Here is a 12,613-nt window from a genome sequence, read left to right on the forward strand (position 1 = left end):
GAAGGCGGTGTACACCCTGGACAAGTCGCCACCTCATCACAGGGCCAACACAGATAGACAGACAACATTCACACACTAGGGCCAATTTAGTGTTGCCAATCAACCTATCCCCAGGTGCATGTTTTTGGAGGTGGGAGGAAGCCGGAGTACCCGGAGGGAACCCACGCAGTCACGGGGAGATCATGCAAACTCCACACAGAAAGATCCAGAGCCCGGGATTGAACTCACGACTACTCAGGACCTTCGTATTGTGAGGCACATGCACTAACCCATGTTCCACCGTGCTGACCCACATTTACAAAATGTTGCTGTGTAAATAACTCATTTCACAACATACATGTCTGCGGCTTATAGTCCTGTGTGGGTAATATATGGGCAAAAAGTAATTTAGTTAGTGTGTCTTATATACTGGTGCGCCCTATAGTTTGGAAAGTACAGTTCTATAAGATAATACAGTGTTTTGTTGTTAAACATGTTGGATGGTGAGTGAGAAGTTCTGACCTGCTGTTACAGGCTGGTCACGCTAAAGCTGTCATCGTGTGCCGGGTCCAGAAGCTGGCACAGCACCCCTCCTCCTCCCTGAGACACCTGCGAGGGGTAGCGGTGCCCCATCCCCTGGCAGGACAGCTGGGACAGCGAGTAGCCGCCTGACTCCTCGTGCGCCGTCAAAGGGTCCAGGGTGGCTTTCGGGTAGGAGGGCGGGGGCGTCAGCAAGCCCTGCCGGGCGCCCGCAGCAATGGCATGCAGGGTGAGCTCCTGCTTGTGGGCGGCGGCGGCGGCGGTACTGCACTCGTCGTAGAGCGAGGGCAAGGAGAGGGAGTGAGCGGCAACCTGATGGGACTGATTGTTAGCAGGGTAAGATTTGGCGTGGGAGGTCAGGCTCCCGTGGGCGTTGTGATGCTGCAGGTCATGGGGAGGCTGGTTCATGTGTGCGTTTGGGCTCGCGAGCAGACTCCCGTGAGTGTTCGCGTGCGGGCTGGTGTGCGGGTGGGCCGAGGTACTTGGGCTCGGGCTGCTGCTGTGCGACGTTTGTCCGTACCAGTAGGGGGAGCCGCAGTAACTGGGGGAGTCGTACTGGGAAAAATGTGCCTCTTTGGGCGGGGGGCGATTGGAGGGACTCATGGCGGAGCTGCAATGGGGCGTTACCCGTGGTAGAGGGGAGCATGAGGGGGAGAAGGTTCTGGAGGGGACGAGGTGGTAGGACTGGGGCTTGGGGGGGTAAGGGGGAGACGAGACGCTGGGTGAGAGCGAGGAGGAGGACTCTCCAGGGTACAACGCTGGATATCGCTCCTCAGAGGACGGCGTGGAGGGGTGGGCCGAGTAAGGGGAGGGGTACTCACAGGGGTCCTGGAGGTAGCTGGATGGCGGTGCATGGGTGGGAGTAGCCAAGGGGGAGAGGCTGCTACTGTCCCCGCTGTAGTAGTCCAGCCCCTCCTGGAACAGCCCAGAGTCTAGACCTGGAGCCGTCAGTGCTGCAGCGGCCTTTCCCCTGCCTTTGGATCCTGAAAGACGCTCTCTCTGACACCCAGACAGCCCGCCTCTGGCTCCCCTGGATCCTCTACCCCGTCCTCCCCGCTTAGGTCCAGGAGTGGGTGTCGAAGAGGGGCTGGATGGGGAGTCGGAGTGCAAAACGGAGCCTGCTTCCTTTTCCGATTGCTCAGTCCGTTTCCTGCGACCCCGGCCGGGTTTGCTGGTGCCGCCGCCCTGGAAGAGGACATTCTGGCTCCAGCTATACGAGGGTCCCGAAGCGCTCTCGTGCCAGTCGATCATCAGTTTCTCCAGGCTGGACAGGCTGGACTGACCCCCGTCTCCGCTGACCGTCTCCATCTGTTTGAACACGCCACCCATGGAGGGAGGACCGCCCCCAGCGGCTGCCGAGCCGGGGTGCGAGGAGTCAGAGGACGACTCAGAAAGACTCTCAGGGAAAGGCGGTCTGTTGGCCTTCTGGGGGGTGTAATTTGAGATGTCCAAGATGTCCTTCGATTCATTGGCGCCGTATTCGCCGTAAGCGTGCGGCCCGAAATTGTCAGCTGACCAGCCACCGTAGCCTTGTCTGCGGAATATGTCACAACACAAATGATTCAAAACACAGAAAAATCAGTCATGAAGTAAATTACAGTGCAATGCTTCACTTTTTCCAAATTTTGTTATGTTACAGTGTTATTCCAAAATGGAATACATTCAGTTGTATCCTCAAAATTCTTCACAAAATGACAATGTGAAAAGTTTTTTTTAATTTACTTTTTAAGCACTGAGCATAAGCTGTGAAGTTAAGTTAAGTTAAAGTTAAAGTACCAATGATTGTCACACACACACTAGGTGTGGTGAAATTTGTCCTCTGCATTTGACCCATCCCCCTGTTCACCTCCTGGGAGGTGAGAGGAGCAGTGCGCAGCAGCAGTGGCCGCACCCGGGAATCATTTTTGGTGATTTAACCCCCAATTCCAACCCTTGATGCTGAGGGAGGTAATGGGTCCCATTTTTATAGTCTTTGGTATGACTCAGCCGGGGTTTGAACTCACAACCTACCCATCTCAGGGCGGACACTCTAACCACTAGGCCACTGAGTAGGTTTACTTATGTACAAGAAATTTTGTTGTTTCTTATTTTCAATAAAATTGCAAAAATAAAAACATTTCCACATTGTCATTATGGGGTATTCTCTGTAAAATGTTTGAGAACAAAAATGAATGTATTCCATTTTGGAATAGGGCTGTAACATAACATGTGAAGCGCTGTGAATACTTTCCAGATGCACTGTACAGTAAATGGACTTTCTTGTACAAGCAATGTGATTGGACGTTAGGGTTAGGTAATAGGTACAGTCGTCCCTCGCCACATCCCTCTCTATTACATCCATCCATTTTCTACCGCTTATTCCCTTTGGGGTCGCTGGAGCCTATCTCAGCTACAATCGGGCGGAAGGCGGGGTACAACCTGGACAAGTCGCCACCTCATCGCAGGGCCATCTCTATTACATCACAGATTATTTTTTCTTTTAAAAAAACACTTTTTTAAAGAAGACTTTACATACATATGGCCTAAATTAAGTGTCAACTTAGGTTTTATTTGTATCTTACATGTATATCAGTACAGTATTTTTCTTTAACTTATTTAATATTATGATGTGGGGATCGATAAAAATATTCAACAAGCGCCCACCCCCAGCACCGGCCTTGATCAAGACCGCTGTAGGAAAAACTACTCCAGGAGATCGCTGCAGTGAGCTGCTAGGAACATTCCCTCTCCCTCATCAACACTTGTTGATTGTTGACTTTTGTCGTCTACTGAGATCACGGCCGTCTCCATAGCAACCTGCTGTGTTACCGCGACGAGACGCTGCGGAATAAAGCACCGAAATTGGGGAGCCAGACGAAGCGATGTCTCCGGCATATGGACGCACACATGCGTCCACGGACACGGGGCGGTATACTGTAGCTCGGTTGGTAGAGTGGCCGTGCCAGCAACTTGAGGGTTCCAGGTTCGATCCCCGCTTCCGCCATCCTAGTCACTGCCGTTGTGTCCTTGGGCAAGACACTTTACCCACCTGCTCCCAGTGCCCACCCACACTGGTTTAAATGTAACTTAGATATTTGGTTTCACTATGTAAAAGCGCTTTGAGTCACTAGAGAAAAAGCGCTATATAAATGTAATTGACTTCACTTCACTACACCATGCACGTACTCTTTCCCCCTTCCAACCCCCGTGTGCGGCGTGCGGACTACGGGTCTGTTCCTTTTCTGGCTGCGGGTGCGGTTGCCTGCCTGCACCGTAGCATCCACCCCCCCGTTGCAAGTCTCAAGTTTGTATGTCATAATGTGTGCTTATTAGAGATGTCCGATAATGTCTTTTTTGCCGATATCCGATATTGTCCAAGTCTTAATTACCGATTCCGATATCAACCGATACATACAGTCGTGGAATTAACACATTATTATGCCTAATTTTGTTGTGATGCCCCGCTGCATGCATTAAACAATGTAACAAGGTTTTCCAAAATAAATCAACTCAAGTTATGGATAAAAAAAGTGCCAACATGGCACTGCCATATTTATTATTGAAGTCACAAAGTGCATTATTTTTTTTAACATGCCTCAAAACAGCAGCTTGGAATTTGGGACATGCTCTCCCCGAGAGAGCATGAGGAGGTTGAGGTGGGCGGGGTTTAGGGTAGGGGGTAGCGGGGGGTGTATATTGTAGCGTCCCGGAAGAGTTAATGCTGCAAGGGGTTCTGGGTATTTGTTCTGTTGTGTTTATGTTGTGTTACGGTGCGGATGTTCTCCTGACATGTGTTTGTCATTCTTGTTTGGTGTGGGTTCACAGTGTGGCGCATATTTGTAACAGTGTTAAAGTTGTTTATACGGACATGCATTCACTTGTGTGTGTGAAAAGCCGTAGATATTATGTGACTGGGCCGGCACGCAAAGGCAGTGCCTTTAAGGTTTATTGGCGCTCTGTACTTCTCCCTACGTCTGTGTACACAGCGGCGTTTTAAAAAGTCATAAATTTTACTTTTTGAAACCGATACCGATAATTTTGAAACTGATACCGATAATTTCCAATATTACATTTTAAAGCATTTATCGGCAGTCCGATATTATCGGACATCTCTAGTGCTTATGTTTGCTGAGGTTTTTTTCCTAGTCTCACACTGCGCCCCCTACTGGAGCATAGTTTATGGTCCGTCGTCCTCGTTTTTTTCTTTTCCATCTTTTAATTGGCGCCGCCCTTGTGGCGACCCATTCAGCCTTCTGGTATAAGCAACGTCTCAGGCATAATATGGACACACATGCGGAACGCGGACCACGGGTCTGTTCCCTTTCTGGCTGCGGGTGCAGTTGGCTGCCTGCACCGTAGCACCCGCCCCCATTAAGTCTCGAGTTTGTATGTTATAATGTTTGCTTATGTTTGCTGAGGTTTCTTTGCCTAGTTTGGGGGAGGCTTTATATCCTCCCTCCTCCTCCTCGTTTACCATCTTTTAAGTGGCGCCGCCCATGTAGCGACCCATTGAGCCCTCTGGTCCGGTCTACCCCCTGTCATATTGTATTTCTGTTTTGTGGAAGTTCGTTAAGCACGGTCAGGCCTGGAACAGATTAGGCGCGATAAACGAGGGAGGACTGTAATGACTGCGACAGCGTGTGTGCATGGTTGTGTTTTGGAGATGTACCTGTAGCTCCACTGGTTGCAGTTGTACTGTTTATAACATTCTGGCGAGGAGGAGGAGCTGAAGGGGCTGCCCTTGGCCACCGACATGAACCCCGCCCCTGGTGACGCGGGCCCTGCTGCAGCACTTCCGCCGTAGCCCTTTCTGGCTGCGTGGTAGCTGGAGTAACCCATCGGACCACGGTCCTGAACCACGTTCTTGACATAGGAAAAACTGCAGTCCGACGACCTCTGGGGCCCGATGCAAGAAGACGAGGCGTAGGCGGGCGAGTAGTGGCCATAGCCGGCTGGGTGGGGGGAGCTGGGAGAGTGCGAGAGAGATGGAGGAGTAGATTTGTGGTAGGTGGATGGGGTCGGGGACGTTTGGGTCTGGCCCCCGTAGCTGTATGGCGGCCCGGCTGAGGAGCAGTGTGTATGCCCCGATTCATCTGCCGCCGAGCTTGTACCGTTGGCGCCCCATTTGGCGGGGGACCACCTGTGACCCGGGGCCGGGCTGGATGGCTCGTAACCGGGGGCCGATGAATCTTTGCGGGCGTTTGATTGTGCGATGTCCAAAAGTTCAGAGGAGTCATCAGAGTCCAGCAGGGATCGGAAATATCCGGCAAACAGACCTTGTGAGTCCTCCCCGGCTGGTCCGACACCCCTTCCCCCACCTGAGCGGCCGTAGCTCCCCCTCCTCCCAACCTCACAGGAAGAAAAACCCCCCCTTGTAGACACACAGAGCTGATATCCTCTCAAAGCTTTCTCCCCCCAGCCTCCGGACCCATTAGGCCAGTCCTGTCCCATGCCATCCTCCTCCCCTTTGAATGTGCCGTTTTTTCTGACTCGTCTCTTCCTGACTGCTTTCTCGCCCCCAAGCTCGGTTCCGACCACCCCGCCTCCTCTGCCGACACCCCCGACCCTCTTCCCCCTCTTCCTGGGTAGTCCGTGCTCAGAGAGGGGACTCAGCTTGCGCTTCTTGCCAATGGATTCAAAGAAGTCACTGAAGGTGCTGTCATTGTGTTCCCTCCCCCCGGCGCCCCCTGCTCCGCCACTGCCTCTCCCGGCGCCCCCTCTGCCGCCCCGCGGCCGCCGAAACCCAGTGAGCCGGTGCAGGAGGGTGGACAGTCCAGGGTTTTCCGAGGGGGTGTGGAAGCTTTCCGGCTCGCTGGGTGTCCAGCAGCGAGGCGGGGAACATCGTCCCGTGGTGGGGGGCTGGCGGTTCAAAAAGGCCAGTTTGGACAGCACGTCCCCATACTCCGTCTTCACATCATTAGTGTCGTTGACGTACGACGGGAAAGGACAAGGTAGTTTAGTCCGCCGCTTCCTCCTGGGCTTCTTGATCTGGTCTCCGTTCCCACAAACATTGGGGGTCTCTCCTGCAATCAAGGGCACGGCCTGTTTAGGTGGGCGCCCCCGCCGTCGTTTAAGGATAACCGGCAGCTCTCCGGGTGGGAACATGACCATGACGCTTTTGCCGTTGTTCTTCATGCGGAGCAACGCGGTGGGCTCCTTGACCACCTCTGGGCCTTCCGATTTCCCGTCGTTGCTCTTCTCCGCTCCCGTAATTGTCTCCAGATTGGAAATCTTGTAGGTTTTCTGTCGCCGGCCGAGGCTGACGGGAATGCGAGCCACCTTGACGACGATCCTCCTCACCTGAGCAGCAGAGAACAAGGACAGGAGTTGTCACCATTGCTGATCATGCGTTTTGTTTAAGAGCACTGACCAAAACATACTTTTACTATTTAACAAATGAATAATGGCCGACGATGCATACATACATACATACATACAGAAGGAGCTTTTCTAACCTGTAACCTGTTTTGAAAAAGTTTCATTATAATTATTATACCAAATAATTAGGGGTGTAACGGTACACCTAATGTTTTAAAGGCCCACGGCACTAAGGCTGCAACAACTAATCGATTAAATAGATTAAAATCGATTATAAAAATAGTTGCCGATTAATTTAGTCATCGATTCGTTGGATGCGCAGAGGCTACTTTTTTTTTTTTTATAAACCTTTATTTATAAACTGCAACATTTACAAACAGATGAAAAACAATAATCAAAATAAGTATGGTGCCAGCATGCTGTTTTTTTCCAATAAAATACTGGAAAGGATAGAAATGTAGTTCTTCTCCCCCCCCCCCGATTATTAATCGATTAATCGAAGTAATAATCGACAGATTAATCGATTATCAAATTAGTTGTTAGTTGCAGCTTTAAAAATACTATTAAAATAAACAAAAACATAACGAAAGTGAAATAAAAAAGCTTAAAGGTTAAATGTAATTTAGAAAAAGTTGCAATGTTGACTAATAAAACAAAGCTGTTTTTTTTTCTTTCAAACTGTCAAAACATAATATTGAATCAAAATCAATGTTATTATGAATTATTGACCTATCCAAGGTTCCCATTACTTCACATCAAATATTCCACTAAGAAAAATATTTTTGGTGGAAGATTTAGCAAATTTGGTAAATAAATAACCAAAACATTTATATTTTGTTGTTTTCTTACTGTCCCGAAAATGAACCGAACGGTGACCTCTAAACCGAGGTACGCACCGAACCAAAAGTTTTGTGTACCGTTACACCCCTACAAATAATACATTGCGACAGGGCTGGGCCAAATATTTTTTTACTTCAACTCGATATTCGATATACACAGTATCTCAATATATTTTCCAGTGAAAGTATAAATATAAAGATATTCATTTTTGAGCGAGATTTATCGTGAATGACAACTGTACTTGTCACCCACATCTGCGGTCCTCTCCAAGGTTTCTCATAGTCATTCTCATTGCCATCCCACTGGGTTGAGTTTTTCCTTGCCCTTATGTGGGATCTGAACCGAGGATGTCGTTGTGGCTTGTGCGGCCCTTTGAGACACTTGTGATTCAGGCCTATATAAATAAACATTGATTGATTGATGTTTTTATACGTGCAAGCACGTCTTGGAAGGAGGAAGGGGATGGGTTTAGTAGACCATGAGAGGGAGTAAGGAGCGGGGAAGAAGAAGGAACACAACAAATAAGCGATGTTTGGTCATTTTAACGTGAAATTAATTATATCGATATTACGATATTTTCTTAATGCATATCTTGTTTAAAAATATATCGATATATCTTACAAACTCGATATATCGCCCAGCCCTACATTGCGAGAATCGATTCCGAATCGAATTGTCACCCTATGAATCGGATCAAATGGTTAGGTGCCCCTACTAACCGCTGAGATCTAGTTCTTGAATGTAAACAAGGATGGGCGAATCGTTACAAATAGACAGTAATGATAGGAAGCATGGTATCAGTAATTAGTTCATACTGTCGTGATTAGATAGATTTTTTATTTATTATCACAAAACCCTTTTTTTGGTTTTTGTTATTCTTTACAAACTCAAGAAATAAGTCTTTAAGGGCAAAAACCAAAAGATTTAAATCAGGGCCAATAGTAGTTTTTGCTAATATTTAGTTAATTCGCAATATTGACTTTATTTGCTCAAACTATTGTATGTAATTATAAGGGAGTAATACAATAATTTGAACATTTAATTGACATTGTGACACGGCGTGTGTTTGTTTGATTATTATTCTTGATCGTGAAAACTATCATATATCAAATACATCCCGATCAAAATATCAGTATCAAAATTGGTGTGACCGACACTGCTACTGTAACTACTTGGTATTGGATGGAACTAATGTCAAGTTTCAAACAAGAGATGCATAAGTCATTATTACATTTTAACAGAAGCATAAATAGAAATAATAATAATAATAACTGGGATTTATATAGCGCTTTTCTAAGTACCCAAAGTCGCTTTACATGTAGAACCCATCAATCATTCACACCTGGTGGTGGTAAGCTACTTTCATAGCCACAGCTGCCCTGGGGTAGACTGACGGAAGCGTGGCTGCAATTTGCGCCAACGGCCCCCCCGACCACCACCTATCATTCATCATTCAATTCACCGGTGTGAGTGGCACCGGGGGCAAAGTGTGAAGTGTCCCGCCCAAGGACACAACGGCAGCGATTTTTTGGATGGTAAGAGGCGGGGAGCGAACCTGCAACCCTCAGGTTTCTGGCACGGTTGCTCTACCCACTACGCCATGCCGCCCCAACATAAGAAGAAACATAAGTAAGCAGAAACATAAGTAAGCAGATATTACCAGTAGATGAATAATAGTTTTGATGAAATATACAACTGGAAGTGATGTAATATGTCACCTCATACTTCAGCAGAGACATTAGGAGCCTTTTTGAAATGTTTCCATGATCATGTGTATGCCAAATAATGTATTGTTAGTTTGTACAATATGTTAGTAACTCACTCCGACAAAACGTCCACACCTCCTGCCGCTGGGAGACAAAATCTGCAGCTCCACGGGCTCCTTCTTCACGTGCGGCCCGCCAGCCCCCACCATCGGCGGAGGGAGGAGAGCGGCGCCGCACTCGGCGGCGGCGGCGGCCTTGGCTGCCGCCAGACGCCGTCTCATGACGCTTTTCGGGCCGGGTTTCTGCACCGACTTGGGAACGGGCCTCGACCTAGATTTGGGTCCGGGTCTGTGTCCGAGTCTGGGCCCTGGTTTCGGGGCAGCTTTGGAGACGGGTTCCGGTACGGTTAGCGCAAGAGGAGCGCCTGGAGGGGAGGTGGTGGCGAGGGGCGGAGCCTCCACAGTTGGCTGTTCCTTTTTCAGAATCACCGCCTCCTCCTTCTCCTCCTTCACCCTCCAGATCTTCTCTTCCGATGCTTTCACCTCCTCCTCACCTCCTTTCTCCTTATCCGATTTCCGCTCGCCGTTCTCCGGCGTTCGGCGGAGGCGGGAGGATTTGCGCACGTGACAGGGGAAGCGGGAACGTCCGGAGCTGCGGAGCGCATACTTCCTCTCGGCCTCCACCAGAAGAGGCGTGGAACCCGTGTTCTGGTTCAGACTGGCAGGAACCGGACAAATCTTTGAGGGCGTATCCATTTCTGCGGCGAGGGTCCGCACCGAAGTGGGATGATTGCCAAGCGCTAACGACAAAGGCTGAGGTGACGATGTGCGTGCAGTTCTCGCGGAAACCGAGCGTGCGGGTCCACGAGAATCCAAATTGGCGTGAGAAAGCGTCTGTGCGTCTATGTGTGTTTGCATGATTCCCAGCGCCTCGGCGCCAGCTGCTTCCCGTCAGTAGACACGGCGCCCGGCCCTTGTTGTAGATGGAGGCCGTTAGCCAATGTGGAGGGTCACCGGTTCAAGGTCATGGCGCGCGTGACCTAGGAACCCCCAGGTCCAGAGCTCGGGCCCTTCACCTTTGTCCTCAACCAATTAGAGTCCAAATGTCCATGCAAGCACTTTGTTGTCCTCTGCAGCTGGTCAAGAAGATTGCGGGCCTAAAGATGCAAACAAATCATCAGCATTAGTCGCCACGCCCTCCTGATGCCTCACCATAAACATGTCAGCTGTCTGTGCAGAAGGTCATGACTTGCTAGAGGTCACAAAAAAATAGATTCACATCCTCATCGAGATTCTTATTCAGCCCGATTCAAAAACGATTCATCATTTTTTTTAAATAAATAATGTGTGTGTGTGTGTATACATACTCTTTTGCGTTGGCTGATCTCATAATCCTCTGCACAGAATATACATATATATATTACATATATATATATGTATATTCTGTATATATATATATATATATATATATATATATATATATATATATATATATATATATATATATATATATATATATATACATACACACCGTATTTTTCGGAGTATAAGTCGCAACGGACGAAAATGCATAATAAAGAAGTAAAAAAACATATATAAGTCGCACTGGAGTATAAGTCACATTTTTTGGGGAAATGTATTTGATAAAAGTCAACAGCAAGAATAGACATTTGAAAGGCAATTTAAAATAAATAAAGAATAGTGAACAACAGGCTGAATAAGTGTACGTTATATGAGGCATAAATAACCAACTGGTATGTTAACGTAACATATTATGGTAAGAGTCATTCAAATAACTATAACATATAGAACATGCTATACGTTTACCAAACAATCTGTCACTCCTAATCGCTAAATCCCATGAAATCTTATACGTCTAGTCTCTTACGTGAATGAGATCAATAATATTATTTGAAATTTTACGGTAATGTGTTAATAATTTCACACAGAGATAGATAGATAGTACTTTATTGATTCCTTCAGGAGAGTTCCCTCAGGAAAATTAAAAACATAAGTCGCTCCTGAGTATAAGTCGCACCCCCTGCCAAATTATGAAAAAAACTGCGACTTATAGTCCGAAAAATACGGTACCCATATACACATATACAGTATATATATATATATATATATACAGTATATACAGTATATATATATATATATATATATACATATACACATACACATATATATATATATATACATATATATACACACATTATATATATATATATATATATATATATATATATATTAGGGCTGCAACAACTAATCGATTAAATCAATTATAAAAATAGTTGCCGATTAATTTAGTCTTCGATTAGTTGGATCTATGCTATGCGCAGATGCTTTTTTTTAATATATATATATACATATATACACACACACACACACACACACACACACACACACACACACACACACACACACACACACACACACACACACACACACACACACACACACACATATATATATATATATATATATATATATATATGAGTGCAGCTGGGATAGGCTCCAGCACCCCCGCATCCCGAGAGGGACAAGCAGTGTGGTACGGAATGGATGGATATATTTTTTATATATATATATAAAAACATTTTTGTACATTGCTTTTTTTTTTTTTTAACAAGAACACATTTTTAAAAATATGTTTTAGGCCATCTCCTTGCAACCAGAAGAAGCTTTTCCCACCTGTAACCTGTTTTAAAGAAGTTTCATTTATATTTATTATAAAATTATTATAACATCGCGATGCATTGACATCGGCTTCAATCACGAATCGTGTTGAATTGAGAATTGATTCTGAATCCAATCGTCACCCCAGGAATCGGTATCGGACAGAACTCTTAGGAGCCCAAATCTTCACGACCCTGATGAGTGAATCTGCTGTTTCAGCGAGGGGTCATAAAACAGCAAACCTGGTCAATAATGCATAAACAAGTAACACACTCCATCTATTTTATGAAGAGCGCCACCCACGCAGCAGCACAGCAATAACGCCACACTTACCGTTGGCGTCCCGCTACAACCGCTCGCCGCCGTTGACTGGTATTGCGAGTGGAGCCTCAGTCTGTCTGCCTGGCTGGCTGAGTTCTGCAGGGGATCATTGGGTCATCAATACTGCAGTGGGCCGCTCGCTCGCTCGCTTCTCTCGCCGCTCCTCCCTCTGCTCCTCTTGTTGCCCATGATCACTGTGGAGCCAGAGAAGGAGCAGACGACAATGAAAAACAGGTAGCGGCTAGCATGCTA

At 47.0% G+C, this 12,613-nt stretch overlaps 1 protein-coding gene across 2 annotated transcripts in view; it reads right to left on the reverse strand.

Moving 5' to 3' along the window:
* ahdc1 (AT hook, DNA binding motif, containing 1) overlaps positions 1-12,613 on the reverse strand; it is a 79,699-nt gene that overhangs the window by 39,338 nt on the left and 27,748 nt on the right. For both annotated transcript variants that reach the window (XR_009811705.1, XM_061930783.1), the window contains exons 3-6: positions 12,374-12,555; positions 9,479-10,518; positions 5,168-6,798; positions 502-2,053 (exon numbers count right to left, since the gene is read on the reverse strand). Coding sequence is in view for 1 of the 2 variants with exons in the window: in XM_061930783.1 (XP_061786767.1) it covers positions 508-2,053; positions 5,168-6,798; positions 9,479-10,279 (3,978 nt within the window). In the remaining variant the exon portion in view is untranslated. The remainder of the gene's footprint in view (positions 1-501; positions 2,054-5,167; positions 6,799-9,478; positions 10,519-12,373; positions 12,556-12,613) is intronic.

Source organism: Nerophis lumbriciformis, linkage group LG37 (assembly GCF_033978685.3).
Source record: "Nerophis lumbriciformis linkage group LG37, RoL_Nlum_v2.1, whole genome shotgun sequence".
NCBI lineage: Eukaryota > Metazoa > Chordata > Actinopteri > Syngnathiformes > Syngnathidae > Nerophis > Nerophis lumbriciformis.